General features: G+C 42.3%; 1 protein-coding gene across 10 annotated transcripts in view; it reads left to right on the top strand.

The window, feature by feature from the left end:
- The window catches only part of ERBB4 (erb-b2 receptor tyrosine kinase 4), a 687,907-nt gene that overhangs the window by 477,718 nt on the left and 186,029 nt on the right, over positions 1 to 24,160 (top strand). For all 10 annotated transcript variants that reach the window (XR_012764976.1, XR_012764975.1, XM_075429769.1 and 7 more), the window contains exons 9-14: positions 1,364 to 1,490; positions 2,511 to 2,584; positions 4,157 to 4,247; positions 5,669 to 5,868; positions 21,379 to 21,511; positions 23,970 to 24,063. Coding sequence is in view for 8 of the 10 variants with exons in the window: in XM_075429769.1 (XP_075285884.1) it covers positions 1,364 to 1,490; positions 2,511 to 2,584; positions 4,157 to 4,247; positions 5,669 to 5,868; positions 21,379 to 21,511; positions 23,970 to 24,063 (719 nt within the window). In the remaining 2 variants the exon portion in view is untranslated. The remainder of the gene's footprint in view (positions 1 to 1,363; positions 1,491 to 2,510; positions 2,585 to 4,156; positions 4,248 to 5,668; positions 5,869 to 21,378; positions 21,512 to 23,969; positions 24,064 to 24,160) is intronic.

Here is a 24,160-nt window from a genome sequence, read left to right as displayed (position 1 = left end):
ACTAAAGGCCTGGCTTCAATGTAAGGTATGTCTCACAGGTGTCAATACAATATTAGGTTTCCATTAATTTCCTCTGTCTTTTAAAAATGTCTCTCTTTTCCCAGAATCTTCTACCTCCTTTCTAAGTGTCCAAAACAGAGACTAGACGTTTTTGAGTGTTGATGCTGTTGAGAAGACTGAAATCTATAGGTTACCTTGCTATCCTGAGCTCCACTAGCAAGACTTTCTGCTCCCTACTTGAAGGTCTCAGGAGCAAAGAACCATCAGTTTTCCCACATGGGCCTATGTCACTTTTCAGTCCTGGTGGAAGCCATATCTGGAAGGGAATTCACAGTGAAGCTACTGAAAAACTCTGTAAATCAACAGTCATGCCACATGGCTGAAGAGTCAAACACAGAGATCTCTGCCAAGGCGGGGTACTGACATGCTGAATTTTAATTGAAGGCAACATCCAGTCCTTTGACCTGATCTCAGTAACAGCTTTTTCGCTGGGTAGATAGTTTTGTGCATGAAAATGCACATGTAGTGTTCCTTTCAAGCTCTTAGCCTTACTCTGTGAGGAGGAAAGTTATCACATGTGTGTAAAAGGTTCAGGTGTGCTGCTGGTAGATGCCAGAAGATGAGCCCAGTTAGGGAGAAAGGATACATTATGTGATGGAAGTCATGAAGGACTTGTTCCTGGATGCACCATGCATCCCAGAAAATGCATTTAAATTACATAGAAAGGCTGCACAGAGAAGCAGAGAAGTTTCCTCACTGGGTGCCAAAGTTTCTCCAGGCCCGAGTAACTTATTTGTTGGGATGATGAGTAAGGAGTTGTTTGTATGTCATTTGTAAAGGAACTTATGGCATGTGAATGGTCAAGTTAACAAATCCACCAGAGCAAAGGGGACCTCTTGAGCTATCAGTGTTAGTATCTCTCGGTTTCTGCAATGAGTAGGGCACAAATAAATGGTATGGCCACCAGGCTAGCCTGAGCTAAGTTATTAACTATCTGTTTACAGCTGGCTTGAGCGAGATCTTGTGTGGTTCATACAGAATCACAGAATCACAGAATAGTAGGGGTTGGAAGGGACCTCTGTGGGTCATCTAGTCCAACCCTCCTGCCGAAGCAGGGTTAGATCCCGTGTGAAATACCTTAACCTGTGTACCAGGATGCTATTCTGTGGCAGGTACTTTCGCTTATTGTTTGTTTTAAATTGGCATGTGATTTTTTGGGAAATATGGGTAAAGGATGCCATTTTAACACCTCTCTGCTGCTTTATCTCTGGAAGAAATGAAGACTCGTGTCTAGAAGGCAAACATGCTCTGATTCAGTGATTGTTTTTTCCTAGTTCTTTACACAAACTCGTTGTTTTGGCAGCATGTGATGGCATTGGAACAGGGAGTTTAGTGTCAGCTCAGACGGTGGATTCCAGCAACATTGACAAGTTCGTAAACTGTACCAAGATCAATGGCAACCTTATCTTCCTTGTTACTGGGATTCATGGGTAAGTGACAAAATGTTAAGACATTATGTCATGGTGCCAGCTGAAACAAATTGTGTCTGCCTCTTAATGATGGCTGCAGGCTTATTTTGCAGAATAGCAGATCCAGGATAAGTTAGTTTTCTGCCTTCCATTATGAAGGAAACTGTTACCTTGATTCTTATGATTCAACCTCTAGGAAAAGAAAGGGTGAAGTCGACTGTTTGCACTAGAAAGAGATGACTATGATCTCTGACTTTATCAGATCCTTGGTACTGGCTTACAGTAATGGCTGGTTAGAGAACAGAAGGGAGACAGAGAAGTTACCTTCTTCTGTTCTAAATTTCATATAACCAGCAGTCTAATGTGCAGAATATGCAGAGAGAGTGCCTCACCTAGCATAAATCGTCATAGCCTAGATGGCTGTCATTGCATATAAGTGCAAAAATGCTTTGAGGTTTTAATGCTTGGTGGGGGTATTTCATTTCTCAGGTGAAAAACTTGCTTGGCAAGTATCTGTGCTATTTGATGTTCCCTGTCCAGTACCTTCTAAAATCTCTACCCTTTTAATGCTATGTGTCAGGAACTGCTGGCATGCTTTTAGTTTTGTTTCGCTTATAGCTTGTCACTCATTTCAGTAGCAGTTTTGTTAGTCCTGGTAGTACACTATCCCAGTTGTACCATTTGAGCTAGTTTGCTGGAAAAAATCTTGAAGATTCATCTTTCCTTCAGGGAGGTCACCTGTGCTTGTTGAGAATCTCTTTATTTTCCATGAGCATAAATATTTGCTAAAACATTAATGATTTGAACCTTAAAAACACTGAGCACCATTATTTTCCTTCAAGATGACTTGGGAGAAGGTAGATAGAGGTTCTGCTGGAACAATAGTCTGAAGAAGCTGGAAACAGTCTGAAGAAATCTGGCACATATGCTGCCTCAAAGCAAAGTGTTGACCTCCTGAATACTGCTTTCTACATGTTATGGCTTTGAGAACCTGATCTTTTTTTATATAAAGCATCACGTTTTGTGCTTTTAATCTTTCAGAGACCCGTATCACACAATTGCCGCAATCAATCCAGAGAAATTAAATATCTTCCAAACAGTGAGAGAGATAACAGGTAACACGTCTGATTTAATATAATCTGAACTTCTCACTTTGCATTTACGATTGTCATTTGTTGGGTTTTCTGAAGAACACAAGGTGCTTTTCTCTTTAAACTCATCACGCTGTAAATTTGATAGAAGTTTAATACACAACAACTTCAGTCTCAGCTGATTTTCACAAGTGCGTTGTCCTTTGCTCATGAATACAGAATGCCCTTTATGTTTGGTGTACACAAGCATCAAAAGACCAAGACCTTACTGGCAGGTGGGCAGGGGAGGCAGTCTTGGTCCCACACTAGCAAAATGGGAAAAGTGTTACAGGGGGGGCACCTAGTGAGGAAAATGGTGATGAAATGTGGGAAACCATTATCTTCACCTGAAAGCATTTGAAATATGCCTTGGAAAAAACACCAGACAAGCCAGTCTGGTTTTGCAGTTACTTCTCGTTGTCTAACAAAAGATGCAGCTGCAAATTAGCTTCTGTAATTTAAAGACAAATGTTTGAGGTGGTAGTCCCTCCCATGTTTTTTGACTTTTCAATGGGGTCGTATAGCTGGAACTCAGTACTTTGTTTGCATCTTTCTTCTTGTTGTTTCACCACTCGGGGGACACTGAGGAAGATACTGCAGCTTTAAGTTCTCGATTGACTGCTGATTATGTATAGATAGGGAAATGCAAAAAAAAAAAAAAAAGTATTTCATGCACAAAAACCAATCTTTGGACACTACAGCATGATTGTAGCTGGGTGGAGCTCAGCAAGTGTTTGGCATTTGAAATGGGTTCTCTCCTGTATGCTTCACCTCTCAAAAGTTGTGTATTTCAGCAAACCAGTGGGATTAAAAATGAAACTAAGCTCTAAATCTCTCCTTAATTAATGTCAAAGATAATCTGGCATCTGGGTGTTTGTAATTTGCCGTTCTTAAGCACACTTGTCTAATTGACAGTCTCAGCTCTCCTACTTAAGTGGAATTACCCCTGTGCTTAAAGATGTACTGCATTTCAGTCCAGTACTGAATCAAAATCGTAGGGAACTGCATTGTGTAGAGTTCTGTGTAGAACAAAGTAACTAGTCCCGCAGACTTGTGCAGGAAATGCTCTCTGATGACAAACAGTCCTCCCACACGCACTCAGAAACAAATGGAAGTTCTTTGTTTTACGAAAGTTTTTTCATCTTTTAATGAATTGTGATGGATCTCTCAACTTCTGTCTCTAGCACATTTTAAAACAGAATGTTCTTAATTCAGGCAAATCTTCATTTTTTTTTTCTGCTGCTGCTGTTCAAAAAAGACTGTGAGGCCTTGCGAGATTCCAGTCTGTGTTTAGGTTCACCCTTGTTGTGGCTGTTGAAAGTGGATGTAATGCTGCTGTGATGAGTCCTCCTTTGCTTTCTTGGAGGAGACAGCGATGAGCAGCCTGATGAATTCAAAGACATTAGTCTGCTGCATTCGTTGCCTATTTATTTATTTTTCTCAAACCAGCACTGTCTTTCTTTTATAGGCTAAGCCTGTCCTAACTCATGTATGTGATAAAGCAGTTTTTATAGCTGAGATCTGTGACATTGATGTGCTTGCCTTTTTCTCCTTCAGGGTATTTGAACATACAGTCATGGCCTGAGAATATGACAGATTTCAGGGTGTTTTCTAACTTGGTTACTATTGGTGGAAGAGCTCTCTATAGGTAAGGTACTTCCTCTGTTGATAGAACCGTTTTTTATTAGTATTCCATGATTCTTCGTTGAGTAGCCCAGAATGCAACGTCTATTGGGAAGGGCATCATAAACTGATATGTTTTTCTCTGTTGCCAGGGTATTCACTAACAATATATTTGCTAATCAGTTGTTTATAATGGGTGATACCTTTTGAACATAATGATTTAAAAAACAGAAAAACAGCATCCTGGTTCATTGCTGTAGCTATTAACTTATTGTCAGGAAAGTAGATTTTATGGTTTAAAATATCTTGTGAACACAAAACATAGCTTAAAAGACATTAACAGTAGAACTTAGCTCCGTTGTCAGGAAGCATATATGGTTGTGATTGGAAGTGCAGACTCATGTGCCCAAAGAGCAGTGTGTTCTTCAGAAGTGGTAAAAGATAAATACATGGAAGAGCACAGAAATCACAGAGGTACCTTGCAGGTGGGGTGTATGTTAGCTCTGCAGTGCCATTTTTACCAGAGATGTTTCTTATGAAAACTCATACGGAGGAATCGGTTTGAAGAGAAGAAAATGAGGTGAAAAATAATGGGGGAAGCACAAGAAAGTACCTGAATGATAGATAGTGCAACCTCTGGTTCCACTTTGTGTAAAAGTAGTAAATCAGTCATGGTATTCTGCTGGCATCTTAAACAGCAACCCAAGCAGATTATGAATGGCAGTGAAACCTTGAGATTGAATTACAGCCCAGCATTCTGTTTGGAAGCAGCAATTTTTATTTGGAACAGTTGGAAAACAATTATGATTATTAAAATACAATAACTTAAAGGATGCCCAGAAACTGGATATTGTCTTCACTAATCTTCAGTCATAAAATATGTGCGCTCATTTCTGTGTTACACAGACAATCATTTACCATTCCTTTGATGAATAAAGGCGATAACCACATATTACAACAAGAGAAAAATGAAATGTAGAAAGTGGCCTGGAAAAAATTCCTTGAAAATCGTAATTTCTTCCTGTGTTACTATAAATGACATTAGTTTGATGCCTGACAGAAGATGTTAAAATATTTTGCATTACTTTGTCAGTTTCTTCTTAGCCTCTAAACTATTATAATAGCACTTTATAGCTAAAAATATGTTAATGACTGAAATGGAACTAGTTGAGTTCTGCTGGCCCACTTGGCCTAGCGCTGTGAGCATCACAGCTTGTGGTATCACAGTTCTTACAGTGCTCATAATTTCCTAGGCAACAGAACTGGATGTTGACTCGTGAAATATTTGTGTCACCCCAAAGTAAAAGTTTTCTGGCCAAATTTCAGTTTTGCCAGAAAGGATAGCATGACATTAGGAGCTAAGTCTAGCAGGAAATTCCCAACCACCTCTAAGTTCTGCCTTCTGGATCTAATTCCTATTCTCTCTTTCCTTTGTTTTCATCACAGTGGCCTTTCCTTACTCATCCTAAAGCAACAAGGCATTACGTCTCTGCAGTTTCAGTCTTTGAAGCAAATCAGTGCTGGCAACGTCTACATAACAGACAACAGCAATTTGTGCTACTACCACACTGTCAACTGGACCAGCCTCTTCAGCACACCCAGTCAGAAGACGGTGATCCATCGAAATAAAAAGGCAGAGAACTGCAGTAAGTACTGCTGCTCAGCGCAAATCTTCTTGCCTATGATTGGCTCACTTGGGGGGAAAAATGATACAACTACTGACATGATACAGGGTAGTGGCTTAGCCAGAAACTCGGCTGGTGTCTCGTGGAGTTCCATGGACATCAGTGGAGCTGTGATCGTTTACAGAATCTGAGGATTTGGCCCAGTCTGCCTCTGAGCAGACTTACAGGTGAATGAAATGTTTTAAGGTATGAACAAATGGAAGGAAGAAGAGAGAGGATGCTGCTTCCTTACCATGACATGAACTTTCCAGATTAGAGATCCAATTTCACAAATATGAATTCTGAAGGCCGTAAATGTGGAGTGAATGTAGAATTCATGAATCACATAATCACAGAATGGTTTGGTTTGGAAGGGACCTTTAATGGTCATCTAGTCCAACCCCCCTGCAATGAGCAGGGACATCTTCAACCAGACCAGGTTGCTCAGAGCCCTGTCCAACCTGACCCTGAATGTTTCCAGGGATGGGGCATTGACTACCTCTCTGAGCAACCTGTTCCAGTGTTTCACCACCTTCATGGTAAAAAATGTTTTCCTTGTATCTAGTCTAAGTCTACCCTCTTTCAGTTTAAAAGCGTTACCCCTTGTTCTGTCATATCAGACCCTGCTAAAAAGCCTGTCCCCGTCTTTCCTGTAGGCCCCTTCAGGTACTGAAAGGCTGCAGTAAGGTCTCTCCGCAGCCTTCTCTTCTCCGGGCTGAACAGCCCCAACTCTCTCGGCCTTTCCTCACAGAAGAGTTGCTCCAGCCCTCAGATCATCTTTGCGGCCTTCCTCTGGACCCGCTCCAACAGGTCCATGTCTTTCCTGTGTTGGGGGACCCAGAGCTGGACACATGACTCCAGATGGGGTCTCACCAGAGCAGATTAGAGGGGCAGAATCACCTCCCATGTGAAAAGCATTGATTTTATAGATTTGAAAACTACAGCCCTTTCCTTATGGAATAAGATTAGCATTTTTTGCTTCCCCTACCCTGCTTCACCAAAGTGGCCCTGTCTTAATCCAGAAAGGTCACTTTTGGGACTGGTTTTGATCACTGAGTTCCTCCTTTCTATATTTGACCTATCTGATAAAGAAGATTACTTTTAAATGCCCCTGGTTGTCTTTCAGGAAAGCTTATATGCCAGTACCTGTACTGAGATCCTAGTACTGAAAAGCAAGTGAATGCTATGTAGCAGGTGAAATAATTGGATTATACAGAAATCAGGCAGCAAATTGCATTAATACAGTTATATTGTAGCAGCAATACAGTTCATCTTAAACATCTGTTAGACTGCTAGCAAGAGAGGAGATTCGTTAAATCGCTGTATGTTTAAGTGATATTTCTGGATTTTGTGCTTTGACCAGCCAGATATATTTGCTTTGGTTTTTTTCAGGCTGTGGTCCTACTTTGAACTTCTTCTTTTAGTCTTTTTTTCTTTTTTTCATTCTTTTTTTCCTTTTTTTTCCTCCCCTCCCTTTGAAGTACTGTTCTGCTATGCTTTGAGAGAATTTGTGGCTGTGCTCATCCCTGTAGCATAGGTGTACCTTCCAGTGTTAGGTGAATCACAACTATACATTTATCACTGCTGCTCAGTTATTTTTCTAATCTCTTCTGCCATGTAAGAGCTACATGAAGTGGAAAGTCTTGTTTGGTAGATCTCTGCATGGTTTTGCTATTTTGATTTTTTTTTTTTAATTATTGTTATTATTAGACTATTTCTCTACATAGAAGTTAAAGAAGTGAAGGTTAAAGAAATGCCTCTTGCTATTGATGTAGATAGTTTAGTTGTGATCATGCCTGAGGATGTAGAGGGAAAGGGTTGTTTCTTAACCTCCAGCAGATGACTGTCCACTTTTAAACTGCAGCATACTTTATCCTTTGATGTAAACCTTCGGTTATGTGAGATGGAAGGATGTGTTGAACAGAAATTTTCATGGTAGAAGTTTTTTGTGTGTATTTGTAAAAGATGTCTTTGGCATAAATAGTGAAACTGTGGATTAGACCCTTACATTTGGTAGAACATTTGTGGGAAGGCAATATAGAAAGTGGAGGAGCGATCCAGTGTCTGTTGCTACTTCTGCAGTGAAGTGCACGAGGGTGTCCTGTATGTTGAACAGCTTCATGCCCGGTGTCCTTACTACTGTAAACCAGCCAAGAGGTAACAAAAGCATGAGTCAATGAATCCAGGTGGTTGTCTGTGAGAGCAGCATAGCTCTTGTCATCCGGAGATGATAGAACACGTGATGATGATGTCATGTAGGAATGAAGCATTGACAAAGCATCCAAGAATAGTCCTGAATAATGAAATGAATTAACCAGTTGCAGGACAAAGGCTGCACAGTCCCTATTTTCAACACACCCAACTTTATCTCATTTGGAATTAGCTCCTATTGCTCAACATCTGCGAGCTTTGTATCATCTTAATGCCTTCTGTTCTCTTGTTTTTCATTTCTTCCATCTTAAGGCTTTTTCTTTGCTTAGAGTTCTGAGGGTGAATATTATTTGACCTTTGAATGAGATCAGCCTTGCAAGGGAAAAGCATGCATTTTCTGGCACCATCAACTCCTTTGAAACTCAGAGGAAAGCTCCTGACTTCCAACAAATAACTAGTGCCTTCAGTCTTGCCAGCTAGAGCATTTGTAGATGGCTTGTAGTTCTGGAATTTCAGCGAAGACCACATGGTGAAGGGCTCCGGAGCAAGGGATCGCGCTGGGGGAACCTTTTCTAAGCGGCAGAACTGCCAAGATAGGCATCCAGGGAGAGAGAGCGTGTGTCCCTGTCCCCCCCCCCCAAAAGCGGGAAGTGCTGAGACCTGACAAGCAGTGGCTCTGACTCAGTGCGGGTGGGGTCAAGAGTGATGGCAGCCCCCTCCCCCCTCGCAGCCCCTGGGGAGCGCAAGCGACCAGGAGCGCAGCGAACAGGATGGGCAAACAGGGCGTGGCACAGCAGTTTGCGTGGCAGTTCGCACAGGCAGGGCAAGCAGGCAGGGCCCCAAAGAGTGGCCAACTCCCCAGGTAAATTCAGCTGGTGGTCATCGCTTGCTCGGCTAGGAGACATCGAGCTATGGTCTCCACTCAGCTGAAAGCCATCACTAGGCAGAATGTGGCAACCCAGACAGAGCTATCTTATAAACAGGCAGCTGTGCAGGTCTCTGGCTGCAAGGAGTGCGTGAGCCTGTCCCTGGCATCAGAGGACAGCGGGCAGAATGCCTGTGTGCACTGTGACCAGGTGGATGATCTGCTTAGCCTGGTGGCAGAGCTCAAAGAGGAGGCAGAAAGGTTAAGGAGCATCAGGAAGTGCGAGAGGGAAATAGACTGGTGGAGCCATGCCCTGCCATCCCCAAAACAAGCGCAGAGGATGGATGCTCCACAAGAAGCAGAAGATCCCCTGCCCTCTTGCCACCAGGCAGAAAGAAAGGACCTGAGAGACAGGGGGGAAAGGAAATGGGTCCCTGCTCGGGGTGGCAGGTGAATCCCCTCCCGGCCTCCCTCTCCACTCCAGGCCCACACATGGGGTTCCCCAGAACTAGGTAGTCAGTCCCAGACATCACGACTGCCACCATGAAGAAAAAAAGAAGGGTAATTGTCATAGGCGATTCCCTTCTGAAAGGGAACAGAGGGCCCGATATGCCGACCAGACCCATCCCACAGGGAAGTCTGCTGCCTTCCTAGGGCCTGGGTGAGAGATATCACTAGGAAACTCCCTGGTCTGTTATGGCCCTCTGACTATTACCCGCTCTTAGTTGTTCAGGTTGGCAGTGATGAGATTAAGGACAAAAGCGCACGGGAAATCAAAAGGGACTTCAAGGCTCTGGGGTGACAGGTTAAGGGATCAGAAGCCTATCCCTCCAATTGCAGGGGAAGATGAAGGAAGAAACAGGAGGAGTCAACAGGTCAATACCTGGCTCCAAGCCTGGTGTCATAGGCAAAATTTGGAGTTCTTTGATCATGGGTCAGTTTACATGGCACCAGGCCTGCTGGCAACAGAAGGGGTACACCTGTCGCAAAAGGGGACGAGGATCCTAGCTCAGGAGTCAGCAGGGCTAATTGACAGGGCTTTAAACTAGATTTGAAGGGGGAAGGGGATAAAACCAGGCTAGCTAGTGAAAAGCCTGGGGGTGGCAATTCAGCTGCTAGTGGACGGTGAGCTAGCGAGGACCTTCACTCTGCTGAGTCAGTGAGGGTATGAAACAGGGAGCTGTGCGGCAGCAATGGTGCAGCTTCACTGGGGGCTCAGCTCAAATGCCGTTATGCAAATGCATGTAGCATGGGGAATAAACAAGAGGAGCTAGAGATGTGCGCACATCTGTGGGGCTATGATATCATTGGCATCACAGAGACGTGGTGGGACAGCTCCTATGACTGGAGTATGGGGATGGGAAGATGCAGGCTCTTTAGGAAAGACAGGCAGGGGAGACGAGGAGAAGGAGGTGTCGCCCTCTTTGTCAAAGATCAGCTGGAGTGCATGGAGCTCTGCCTGGGAATGGATGAGGAGCCCACGGAGAGCTTATGGTTCAAGATTAAAGGCAGGGCAGGGACTGGCGACATTACAGTGGGAGTCTGCTACAGGGCACCAGACCAGGACGAGCAAGAAGATGAGGCCCTCTATAAGCAGACAGGAGAAGCCTCACATTGAAAAGCCCTGGCCCTCATGGGGGACTTCAAGCACTCCGACACCTGTTGGAAGGACAACACAGCAGGACACAGGCAATCCAGGAGTTTCCTGGAATGCGTTGAGGACAACTTCCTCCTCCAAGTGATAGAGGAGCCCACAAGGAGAGGTGCGATGCTGGACCTTGTTCTCACCAACAAGGAGGGGCTGGTGGGGAATGTCAAAGTCAAGGGCAGCCTTGGCTGTAGTGACCACAAAATGGTGGAGTTTAAGATCCTTAGGGCAGAGAGGAGGGTGCGCAGCAAGCTCACTACTCTGGACTTCAGGAGAGCAGACTCTGGCCTCCTCAGGGATCTGCTTGGTAGAATACCATGGGATAAAGCCCTAGAAGGAAGAGAGGCCCAAGAAAGCTGGTCAGCATTCAAGGATCCCCTCCTCCAAGCTCAGGAGCGATGCATCCTGACCAAGAGGTAGTCAGGCAGAAACACCAGGAGGCCTACATGGATGAAGAAGGAGCTCCTGGCCAAACTCAAGCAGAAAAACGAGGCCTACAGAGTATGGAAACAAGGGCAGGTAGCTTGGGAGGAATACAGAGAAATCGTCCGAGTAGCCAGGGAACAAGTTAGGAAAGCTAAAGCCCTGACAGAATTAAATCTGGCCAGGAATGTCAAAGGGAACAAGAAAGCCTTCTATAGGTATGTCAGTGATAGAAGGCAGACTAGGGAAAATGTGGGCTCTCTCCGGAAGGAAGCTGGAGACCTGATTACCCGGGATGTGGAGAAAGCTGAGGTGCTGAACGACTTTTTTGCCTCAGTCTTCAACAGCAAGTGCTCTAGCCACACCACCCAAGTTGCAGAAGGCAAAGGCAGGGACTGGGAGAATGAAGAACCGCCCACTGTAGGAGAACACCAGATTCGAGACAGCCTAAGGAACCTGAAGGTGCACAAGTCCATGGGGCCTGATGAGATGCACTCGTGGGTCCTGAGGGAACTGGCGGATGAAGTTGCCAAACCACTCTCCATCATTTTTGAGAGGTAGTGTCAGTCTGGGGAGGTCCCCCACCGACTAGAGAAGGGGCAACATCACCCCCATTTTTAAAAAGGAAAAAAAGGATGACCCAGGGAACTACAGGCCAGTCAGCTCTCACCTCTGTGCCTGGCAAGATGATGGAGCAGATCCTCCTTGAAACCATGCTAAGGCACATGGATAACAAGGAGGTGATTGGGTGCTCCTCTATCACTTGGAGGAGGAAGTTGTCCTCAACGCATTCCAGGAAACTCCTGGATTGCCTGTGTCCTGCTGTGTTGTCCTTCCAAGGTGGCTTCACCAAGGGCAAATCGTGCCTGACCAACTTGGTATCCTTCTATGATGGGGTTACAGCGCTGGTGGACAAAGGGCAGGCAACTGACATCGTCTACCTGGACTTGTGCAAGGCATTTGACATTGTCCTGCATGATGTCCTTGTCTCTAAATTGGAAGGACATGGATTTGACAGATGGACCACTCGTTTGATAAGGAACTGGCTCGATAGATGCACACAAAGAGTTACAGTCAATGGCCCAATGTCCAGGTGGAGACCAGTGACAAGTGGTGTGCCTCAGGGGTTGGTACTGGGGCCGGTGCTGTTTAATATCTTTGTCAGTGACAGGGAAGGTGGGACTGAGTGCACCCTCAGCAAGTCTGCCGATGACACCAAGCTGTGTGGTGTGGTTGACACGCTGGAGGGAAGGGATGCCATTCAGAGGGACCTTAGGCTGGAGAGGTGGGCCTGCGTGAACCACGTGAAGTTCAACAAGGCCAAGTGCAAGGTCCTGCACATGGGTTGGGGCAATCCCAAGCACAAGTACAGGCTGGGCAGAAAGTGGCCCAAGAGCAGCCCTGAGGAGAAGGACTTGGGGGTACTGGTGGATGAGAAGCTCAATATGAGCCGGCAATGTGCGCTTGCAGCCCAGATAGCCAACTGTATCCTGGGCTGCATCAAGAGCAGCGTGGCCAGCAGATTGAGGGAGGTGATTCTGCCCCTTTACTCTGCTCTCGTGAGACCTCACCTGCAGTACTGTGCCCAGCTCTGGAACCCCCAACATAAGAAGGACATGGATGTGTTGAGTGGGTCCAGAGGAGGGCCGCGAAGGTGATCAGAGGGCTGGAGTACCTCTCCTGCGAGGACAGGCTGAGGGAGTTGGGGCTGTTCAGCCAGGAGAAGAGAAGAAGGCTCCAGGGTGATCTTACTGCAGCCTTCCAGTACCTGAAGGAGGCCTACAGTAAGGATGGAGAGGGACTTTTCACAAGGGTGTGTAGTGACAGGACAAGGGGGAACGGCTTTAAACTAAAAGAGGGCAGATTTAGATTAGATATTAGGAAGAAATTCTTCACCATGAGGGTGGTGAAACACTGGCCCAGGTTGCCCAGAGAAGCTGTGGCTGCCCCCTCCCTGGAAGTGTTCAAGGCCAGGTTGGACGGGGCTCTGAGCAACCTGGTCTAGTGGAAGATGTCCCTGCTCATGGCAGGGAGGTTGGAGCCAGATGATCTTTGAGGTCCCTTCCAACCCTTACCATTCTATGATTCTGTGATTCTATGAATGCAGTCTGTTTTTTCTGCCCCCACACAGAAAGCCAGCTGTGAAAAATGGTATGTTATTTGGCAAATAGAGGTGTTGCCAAAAAAGAGAATCACATCTGCCCAGGGATGGTGGATTGCTAGTTGCTTTCCCCTGCAGTTTAATAAGATCAGGTGGTGAGGAGGAACTTCGTTCTGTACTAGTAGTCTAGTAAGAAGTCTATTTTGCGTGTCACAGCAGGAAGAATTAGCCCTTTGAGATTTCACATAATGAATTTCTTGGGATGATGGAACAGAATCTGTCTGAAGAAGCACAAGGTCTTGATCACCGTGGAAGAGTCGCTAGGGTTATATTCCAAGATCCTGGTAGTCCTGTGTTGCAGGGAGATACGTGAACCTGTGAACCTTCCAGAGAGCACAGGTTTCCTCTCTAACACATGAAAACTGATGACTGTGGGAGAAAAATCTTGCTCTTGGTGCTCTTTGATGTTTTCTAACAGCAGATTGGCTGTGGCTGTCTGAGAATGGTGCAGCATTTAGTGAAAGAACAACCATCTCTCTTCCATTCCTAGAGATTTAGCATAAAACTGAAATAAGCCGTAGTAGGGTTGAACGTAGGCCCCATGTCTCATACAGCAACGCTTCCTCTTTGCTTCAAGCTTTCTATAACTTACAGTATGTTAGAAGACAATGGAAAACTGCTCAGAAGTGAACTTTGCAACTTGCTTTTCACTTCATGGAATAGCGTCCCGTTTGTTTCACTGGTTTTGAGAGCTTGGGGACATAGCTGAACACAGTGCTTTGGAAGATATTTCCACATTAGTTGTTGGGACTCTTTTGTCAAATACCTCTTTGCTCTTTCCTGTGATCACTACTCTTGAGTCCCTTTGAAGCCGCCACAACTACTGAAACATGGGCTGCCAGGGCAAATGGAAACTCGGATGTACTGTCACATCGTCCTCTTGCACTGTGTATCTGTGTCACTGTCACTACATTTGCACACAAAAGGAAAATGTAAACTTTATTTGACTTTCAGCTTGTTGAGGATTTGTTATGATAGAGACTTATTATTTTCTGGGAAGAAAAATACTCCTAAAGATATCTTATGAAATTTAACACCAAGGGAATCTTCATGAGGAAGACAAATCTCATACATTTCATTTTAAGAAGCCACAATGTAAGATACAGTACCAAGGGACCAGAGTTAAAAATGGACTCTAACCTGTGTTCATTAAATGGACACTATATAGTGAATGTAGGCTAGGGGCCAAGCTACTCCGATCAGAAGGCAGTGTCTTAGGCAGCTGAGTGCCTGAATCCTAGCAGGGAACAGTGGTTTTCTCTCTCTATGCACGTCTGTGTGAATGAATTGATTCATGTTTTGTGGCCTTTTGAGAGTCAGCATTAGAGAAGAGCTATCCTGCTGCTTCAACTTTGCCTGTCAGTCAGCACCTCTCTGGGGTTAAATGGGTTCTGCTGCAGGTTAGGTGTCTAACTAAAATCTCCACAGTTACTTGGAGTAGGGCAGAACTGTTACTTAGAGCCAGATGCATTTCTCCAACATCCTCTGAAAATCTGTGATTTTCAGGACAGGCCAACAGACTGGGGTTTAGGAGAGTTTTCTTTGCATCTTCCGTTGCCTGAATGTTTGGGAACTGAGGGCAAGCCTCAAGGGTTTCCATTTCTGCCTTTCAGATATTTTGACAGTTCTAGACTCAGACCCTGCAGATGCTTGGGCATATGCTCATGCCTCTCTGAGTGACAAATACGACTAATTAGAATGGAGAAGGGAAATGGGCAAGTATTTGCAGGGTTGGAATCCATCCTCTATGGTAGAAATACCGTCTGTTAGCTTGTGTGGTAACTAGCAAGGTGTGACTTGTTAATAAAAATATCCATTAAATATTTTATTTTTCATATGTTTGCAGTGAAGAAACCAGCCTAAACCATGTTAATTATTACAGCCACTCTGAGATATGTTTATTATTATTTCTTTGTATATTTTGAGTCACTATCAGCTTCTTTATGTTTTCCTCACTACCTAGTGATTGTTAATGGCTTACAGCAAGTTACAGCAAACACTTACTGTCAATGTGTAGCTTTTCTTAAAGCTCAGGTAAGAGCTTCCAAGATCTTCTAGTCAGCATCACATTCAAGTGACTTTTATGATATATCACAAGATGATGATATCTTTTCCATACCATTTAATGCAGTGTTTAGCTGACTATATAAATCAGTGAGGAAATACTGAAAAATTGAGGAGGGAGTAAAATATATGTGGAAAAGTTTGGTGTATATTAATGCTTCATCTTTGATCATCTTTGAGATAACGCTGCCATTATAGAGTGTGGCAGAACTCTGATTTTTTTTTTTTTCAATGAAGAAGATGAGGAGAACAGACTTCAGCCAGTGGAAAATGCTACAAAATTATCTAATGCACAAAATATACTTTGTACTCCTGATGCCCTCAACTATTTCAACTTACTGTTTCTGCCACTTCTTAACAGTGTTAAAATAGTCACCAAATATTTCACTGCCTCCAAGGTGGCTTTTCCAGATGCTGGTTAAATCCTAGGGCAGACTTCACTTGTTTGTAGAATGTTGAAAATACAGGAGCAAAACATGGGTGTGTTTTCTAAATTTTTAAAAAATCCATAAACTGCTCTATTGCTTTGTGCTGTCTTTCTAATATTGTCCCATGCTGGGCCAGGGAGGGGTGAGTACCTGAAAGGAACGTGACCTCTCTTTTCACCTTCCCTACACACATTCAGGGATCAAAATGTCAGCGTCCAAGCTTGTGTACACAGGGAACGTAGAAGAAAGTGGCACCTTTGAGTCTGAGCACCATGGAAAGGGCAGCAGTACATGATCATCAGCGAGAGACTTCTGAACTGTGTGGACTCTAAAAGACACCTAGGCTTGGGAGCAGGTTACAGGAGAAGACTTGAGGGCAAGGGACAGGTTGAGGCTTCAACAGCTGTTGCACCTCTAGCACAGTCTGATAGTGTGTCCCCAGGTTGTTTAAGCGTTCGTATGTCGAATGGGTGTCTCCAAACTGATAAGCCAAGTGGAAATTAATTGGAGAGCGTTTATGTAAAATGCAGATCATGAAGCTCTCATCTAATGTAGACTTTTAATTGTCATCTACTACTATAGACTGTAATGTTAAACATAGTTTGTGTATAAAACTTACTTCATTATGAACATTGTTAATGCAGAATGAATTTAAGATCCCTTCCAACCCTTACCATTCTGTGATTCTGTGATTCTATGACTACAAAGTTATTTGCTAGAGAATGTGCTCTCGTAGTGAGATTTTACCATTGCTCCAAGCTGAAGAAAACTATCTACAGGTTTTTCCTAGCGTGGGTTTTTTAATGAAACAGTCAGAGGTGACTCATGTTAAATATGAGTGCACACAAAATAAATGTAAGAAAAAATGTTCTTTTATACAAAGTGAGTTAAATAATTCCTTTCAGCTTTAGTGACACCTGCAGTGTACAGTGAAACCTTTCTAGACAAAGGTCATTATAAATGTGATTGTTATGAATTATGTCAATTTAGCCACCAATTAACAACTTGAAAAAATGATTACACTCATTATCAGGCATGATGCAAAGCTAATTGAAGTCCGTGGGAGCTTTTCTGTGGAGTTCACAGATCTTTGGATCAGACCCGTAAGTGTATAGCCAAATAACAATATTTTTTTCTTTTCTTAGATAGCTAATTTTCTTGTGCTCTATCTAGGTTGGGGAAAAACATTGAACCTTTCTGATTCTAACCTGTATTACCCCATTAATAAAGAATGAACACTTGTTCTAAAGCTGCAGATGAAAATGAGTTCGTGTCAAAAGTGTTATTGTTCTTTCCTTCCACATATGGCCGTATGATATGCTGGAGCTTCAGAACATTCTCATGAAAAAGCCAAATAATATGTCTAAAATGGAAACATTTCTTTAGCTATTCTTATAATTAAAGAAGAGGAAGAAAGACAAGCATAATGGGTTTTTATAAGTTGTCAGAAAAATCACTCCCTTCTTAACAAGATTCATTTATGAAAACATTTTTATAACTTAAAAATAAGCAGAAGGAAATAGTGATTTCTTTTTTTCCCCTATTGCTTTATTCGTAGACTATAGGCACTGTGTTGGCTAGATTTCAATAGGGTAATCATGATTTTCTTTACTCAAAAGCTGTAGTTTTATGTGCATAAGGTTACTCAGTAGATTTTCTGAGCTATCTTGTAATAGTGTCACTTGCTATTTGAAGGGATATTTCAGTGCAACACTCTGTGTGTGTGTGAATAAATACTCATCTCAGGGTAGTCTGACAGCTGAAAACAGTGAAAAGAAAGGAGATCACTAGTAATAAAAAGCACAATTTCGAATTATAAGAAAAGGTGAGAAAGCAAATAGGAAACTGCCTTTCAATGACAAGAGTGCGTAAACCAAAATCAGAAGAATTGCTAATATTCTTGAGATTGAAAATGAGATCAAAGGGATCTCCAAAGCAGGGTGGCTTTTTATTGCATGACAAGTACTTAAAGTGAGTGATTGACTAGAAAATAAAATTATTCATATAAAAAGTTTGCTTAATTAGAACTGTGATAGTTTCTAGGGTTGGGTTTTTCCCTTCTTTTTTTCAGTTGCTGATTCAGTTTGAGCCTAAAGCTGTCTGTTTATCCCTGGTATCCCTGTGGCAGGCAACATGAGACAGGACATATATGGTCTGGTCAGTGTCAGTCACACGTCACCATGAGACTGGATGAGATCAAGGGATATTGGCAGACCAGGCATGAAGTGCTGGAGTCTGCTCTGAGGGAGCCCTGAAGTGTGCTCTAAATTCTGAGGCAGAGTTGAGGTTCCCCTGAAATGTCCAGCTGAATCCCCCAGAATTTTTTCCTGTGTGCTCCTGTAGGCAAAGAACATGAAACAGGCCAAAACTGGCCTTTAATACCAAAGCAATGTACCTCCTGAACTGTACTGCACAAAGCCAGCATTACACTGAGATGTACGCAGAATGTCTAAAAGTAGGTCAAAAAGGAAATTCTGTAGGGTACACATGCAGCATTTGCTAATGCAAAGCTTTCGCCTAGTTCCTTTGATTTCTGTGAAGTTTGGTCAGTGGCAGCATAGTGGAACTACTGACATCTGACAGTTGTTACAAAAATGTTGCTATGCTTAAAGAAAAGTTAGGATTAGGACATTAATGAAAAGCTGTTTTTTTTCTCTCCCCTCATACTGGCTTTGTGTGGTGTGGTTCCTTTGCAGCAGAATGACTCCTGATTTACAGCAGATCTCAGGGAAAGAGAGTGAGACATCTCTATGTAATGTCATGCAAAATAGCTCGAGTCTCTCTTGCTCTACTGGATTCTCTGAGAATTAATAAGCTTTAAAGGAAATTAAATGACCATCTGGAATTACTCCTAAATTGAATTATTTTTCATTTGGCTGTACCTGATTTGAGCTTAAAGGCAAAAGAATAACACAAAAGATACTTCTGAACACCTTCTGGGTGTTGTCATTAAGAAAGTAGATAGGATATAAAAAAATAATAATATATGTGTTCAAGCATTCCAGCTTTGATAAGACATGAGTATGCAGACTTATCATGTCTGAGTTTAGTTGTGGTATTGTATTGAATAAGATAGTGCTCATCTACCTCCTGAATTATATGTGTTGTACAGCAGAGCCACACAGGATCAGCAACAGCGCTGTGTGAGTAGGAGGCATGCTGGTGAATCTCTTGTTCTCAGATCAGTTAACCTGCAAGGACTGGAGAACATGAAATCTTTGATTGGTTCCTATGCTGCTTGTGAAGGTGTAAAGGTGGAAAGTCCTTTTTTGGCACTGATTTATGAAAATGTTCTAGGCAGAAAACCAAACAAGTAGGTGACGATTTGCCATTTTCAATCCTGATAAAGCAAAATGTCCTATTTCAAGACAAAAGGAAATACAGACGAAGATTCACTCCTCCTGCATACTCATTATATAGGCTAGGAGAGAGAAACCATGCATACAAATGTTGCATGTTTTCTTCTAAGAAGTTCTTTCTAATAAATTCAGTGGTCAGAAAGCAGGGTGACAGTGACAGGAAAGGACAGGTAGCGTATATCAAAGGAAAGCACCCTGCCAGTGTGACATGAACTTCCTGATTCTCAGCAGGCAAAAGGAGGTGAGGAATTGCCTTGTAGGAAATAGAGGAGGACGTGAGCTAGGCATGCTGTACAGTTCAGAAAGATGTATTTGACAAACATGGTGCCAACATCAAACAATGCTGCACGATGAAAAGTGGCAATTAAGGAGTGGTTAAGGAGAGAGTTGCTGTGTGAAGCGGTGTGCTCTCCTGTACAGTAGGCTGCTATGAGAGCTAGTCAGTGGTTCAATTGTGGAACGTTATGTACGCCATAGCACAGAATAACCGGAGTCAAAAGATGCTGTGGAGAGCAGAAATAATTCTTCTGCTGACTCGTTAGAGATTTAGAAGGGCTTTGTGCTTCTTGGTTAATAAAACTCAGTATACTCTTTAATTGTCAAGGTAGATTGTAATGGACAGTATCTAACTGCACTGTTCCAGCCTTGGCAGTGGAAAAAAACCTGTCAAGTAACCTGAAATTAAAATAGAGTGTTTTTTTCCCAGTCTATGCTGCTGTACTGGAAGAACTGTAGAAAAATAGCTCACGAAGAACTACTGTCTTTTTATTTAATATAAAGCTGCCAGAGGGCTTTTTGCATTTTGCAAAAATATTTTCTGTTGATTTTGCTACTGCCCCTCTTTAAGTGTGTGCTGGGCATATGCAGTTGCTGTGTTGTACTTGTATTCGGGGTGTGTGTGTGTTTATTCCTGACTGGACATCTTCATTGCTACAACATTGGAGGGGGAGGGAGAATTGTGCCAGCAAACCTACTTTTTATTTATTATTTGACACTTCCTTCAAGTTGATTCTAGTGGTGTCTCTGATATTGCATGAAAATTTTTCCCTAAAGTTGCTGACTACATTGTTCAGGAATTTAATAAGTTATTTTCAGTTTACATTAATCAATATCTTGTTCCATTGCCAGTATTACTGATTTTGAGTGAAATATATTGTGGGATAAGTTTTGAGTGTTACCAAATCTTAACTTGTGTAGAAGGCTTTGCCTAGTTTTCTACTGATTAAAATTTTCATGCAATATCAAAAGTTTGTTGCACCTTTTGCATTCCTGAAGACGTGAACAATTTGATTCAGGTGATGACTCTGAAATATCTCTGATATTTCAGTTCTTTGCTGTTTTTAATGTACTCAGTCTAGTACGTAACCATTTGCATAAAACATTTCATCATGCAAGGGTGAATTCCAATTAAGACATCTACCCTTTCACATGTCAGGGTTTGGCTGGAACTGTGCAACTGGACTTTCTTCAGATGCTGGCTTTTGATAACATGTGTTTCGTTTTGCTCTTTGCTGATTTTCTCCATCTGTTACAGTCATCTAGATATTTACATAGAGAAAGATTTCTATAACATAAAAATAAATTATTAATTGTGGTGTTTGGAACAACCTTTCTCCCTCATCCTTTGTTCATTGTTTATTTTGTGTGGGTCTGAGTGTTTTAATATAAAATCTCTTTGGCTCTTCAGGTGCATTTGCAATAAGCAATTAAAAAAATCACAGTTTATGGTGACTTTCCTTTGACTTTTTCCCCACCACTCATAAGTTTTATTTCAGGGACTTCAGAGGTAGTGTTTTATATTTTAGTTTATATTTTACTTTAATAGCCTTTCCACGTGATTTGGATAATTGATTTTTCAAATCCTTTATATTTTTGGCAGTTACCATATCGTGTGTCAGGGAATTCTGCAGCTAGACCTGTACTTTCTATGGAGAAAAATCTCAGTTTTGAACCCTGTTGGGTTCTTGTCTCTTTGAATGCTCATGAGGGACTTGGAAGAAGCAATGAACAATTGTTTCACACTCATCTTCCTGTCATTCATGGATTTTATAGACCTTCATCATGTTCTTTCTCACCTATATCTAAGGCTACTCGACTGTTTATTCCTCGTATAGAAACTCCGGTTTTGATCATCCTCGCAGCAGTCTCTCAACCTGTTTCTCACTGTGCTATATCCTGTCTGAAAGGAACAGACCAGAAGTGTGTATAGCATTCAACCTGTGAGTGCAGTGTTTTTCTGTAGTGGTGTGATGATATTTTTATGATTTTTCTCTATTCTGTTTCTAGAAAAAATGAGCATTCGATTTACTTTTCTGAGTGTGGCAAAAAGCTGAATGAAATGTTTTCCTCTGGATTTCAGAGGACTATGTAAATGGTGTCCTCTCTCTCTGCAGCTGCCGATGGAATGGTGTGTAATGAGTTATGCTCAAGTGATGGCTGCTGGGGGCCAGGGCCAGACCAGTGTCTCTCCTGCAAGCACTTCATCAGGGGAAGGACCTGCATAGACTCTTGTAACCTATATGATGGGTAAGATATTTCCCTTGCACTTTTCCCCAAAGTTTCTGACTACATTGTTCAGGAATTTAATGAGAAGTTATTTTCAGTTTACATTAATCAATATCTTGTTCCATTGCCAGTATTACTGATTTTGAGTGAAATATATTGTGGGATAAGTTTTGAGTGTTACCAAATCTTAACTTGTGTAGAAGGCTTTGCCTAGTTTTCTACTGATTAAAATTTTCATGCAATATCAAAAGTTTATTGCACCTTTTGCGTTCCTGAAGGTGTGAACAATTTGGTTTAGGTGATGACTAGAAACCCACCATTTAGCCCTACTTGAATATTAGCACCCTTATTCAGAAACACATACAGTTAAGTTCTTCCAGATTAGATTTAGGCATATGTTAAAGAATACGGACCTCAAAGTAGGAAAACTCAGTCTTTTTTTTTCATAATACACTGTGTATATGTATGCACAAATATAAATAATAAAACCAACATGAGTTCTTTCCCCCTTCTCCCTGTCATGCACGTGCATCATCTTTTTTGGAGGATGGGTAGGGGAATAAGTACATATGGCACAGCCAAGGTGGCTGAGTTGGGCTTATGACAGAAAAATATAGCTTATATTAGCTGCAGCAGAAGAAATTCATAATTAGGCTCTGGAGGGAAGCAGGTGGAATTTCACTTCCTGTATAACAGTATAGCAGGGTGCCTGGCACCTCTTTTAAAGTCAAGATAAAAAACCTAAATTATTTTAGTTACCTTTTTCAGCTCAAACTGCCAGTTGGAAATATTATGATCACTATATGGTTTCTTTCTCTTTCTTTTCCTGCCTTGGATGCCAGCTCATGTAACTGTTATGGAAAGAGTATTGAATGAAGTCCTAAATACATATGTGAAAATATTCTGAATTCTTCTATTTGGACAATGCATGCAAAAAAGAATCTTGTCAGAGTACATTTTTATACGCTTAAAAGCATGCCACCTCCCCCCCCCCCCCCCCCCAAAAACAACAAAACCCAAAACAAGAACAAAAGAAAGAGTTGCAGACCACAGTTGTGTTCTCATATGCACCAAAATAGATTGGGCCACATTTGGTGGCTGGTGTCGCCATGAAACCTATAGCAGAAAGATCACAAGGAGGCTTTCATGCCCAGCCCTCAGATTGGGATGTTCTGATCTGTATCGGTTAGTGAATGGTACTTATACTTTCCACAGGCTCAGTTCCTTGCTAATTATGTGAAGTGATTTGTGACCTGGGCTCGGGGAGAAGTTTCCCGTTTGTTTAAGGGCTCTGCTCATTCGTCTCTCAGGGCAGCAACTTCAGGGTAGGGTCAGATGTATTTGACTTCTCTTTTAGTCCTCAGCAGGAAAGTGCTCTCTCCAAAGCCAGAGAAGGGTGAGCTTGCTTGCCATGGTCAAGTGAGGTTTTCCTCAGCTGTATTGTTGCTATAGATCCTAATGACTGTAGAGGAGCAGAGAGAGAACGTGGATAAACTAAGCACAGAGGCCGTCACCTTTACCGTAATATTGCTAGAGCCCACTAACATGAGCGTGCAGCACATCTTTAGCTGTTTAGTGCAAGTATTTTAACTGGTTAATGCAAGAAGATGGCATCCATTTGCAAAGCTTAGGTGTCCAGTGTGAGCTAGTTACACAGATTCTCTTTGTGGTTAGTGGGAGAGAAGTGACCTGTTCAGATGTGAATTCATCTCAGCCTAGAGGAAGGAGGGGTGAATTGTGTTGAGAAGCTGCCAGAAGGTTTTTTGTGAGTGGCAACTGGAAGCTGAAATGAGGTATCTGGTATTTGATGGAAGAAATCCTGCCTTCTATAACTATTTTCCCCCACTTATAAGTGGTTAATAAAAAAAAATAAATCACTTGGGTGATAGATCTTGTAGATACATGAAATAAATGAGCAAAAGGACTTGTTTTGACATTTTATAGATTCAGACCTCAGTCTGGAATTGTTGTTGATGAAAAAATTATGAGCCTTTTGGAGAATGGGCCTTAGAACAGGAGTGTGCACAGAGACTTAACTAAAACAACAAGAACAGCACCACGATCAACGCTCTTTCTAATCCTTTCCTATCTGATAGCGATGTCTCCCATGTAACAAGTGGATTCCTGAATCTGAGCTATGAGGGACAATTCCAGAGCTAAAAATCGAGAAATGAGCTGCTTTGTCCTGTTAATGAGGTCCTTATTTCTTACAGAGAGAGGAGAAAAAACACTCTAATTTTATACTGGTAAACAAGGTGTCTTCTGCTTCACCTGCCTGTGAATGAGGTTGCTGATGGGGCTCTTTTTTCCTCTGGTATAAAGCAGCATAATATCATTAACAGAAGTGATCTCAGCTGGCACAGTCTACTGACCCTAATAAAGCTGAAATTATTTGCGCTAGGTGAAGAGCCAGTCATTTTATCTCAGTTTGAGTCTTGTTTTTGATTTCTTCTAACCTGCTGGCAATATATTTTCCTAGGGAATTTCGAGAATTTGCAAATGGTTCTGTCTGTGTGGAGTGTGATCCCCAGTGTGAGAAGATGGAAGAAAATATGATCACGTGCTATGGGCCAGTAAGAACAAAATTTAGTATATTATGGGCTAGCTTGTTAAAGCACAAGAATTTTCTGCTTGTAAAATTTAAAGCAGCTATTGAAAATTAATGTTAAC

The sequence above is a fragment of the Opisthocomus hoazin genome, chromosome 9, assembly GCF_030867145.1.
Source record: "Opisthocomus hoazin isolate bOpiHoa1 chromosome 9, bOpiHoa1.hap1, whole genome shotgun sequence".
NCBI lineage: Eukaryota > Metazoa > Chordata > Aves > Opisthocomiformes > Opisthocomidae > Opisthocomus > Opisthocomus hoazin.
The sequence above is the reverse complement of the archived record's forward strand: the minus strand, read 5'-3'. Positions and strand labels throughout refer to the sequence as shown.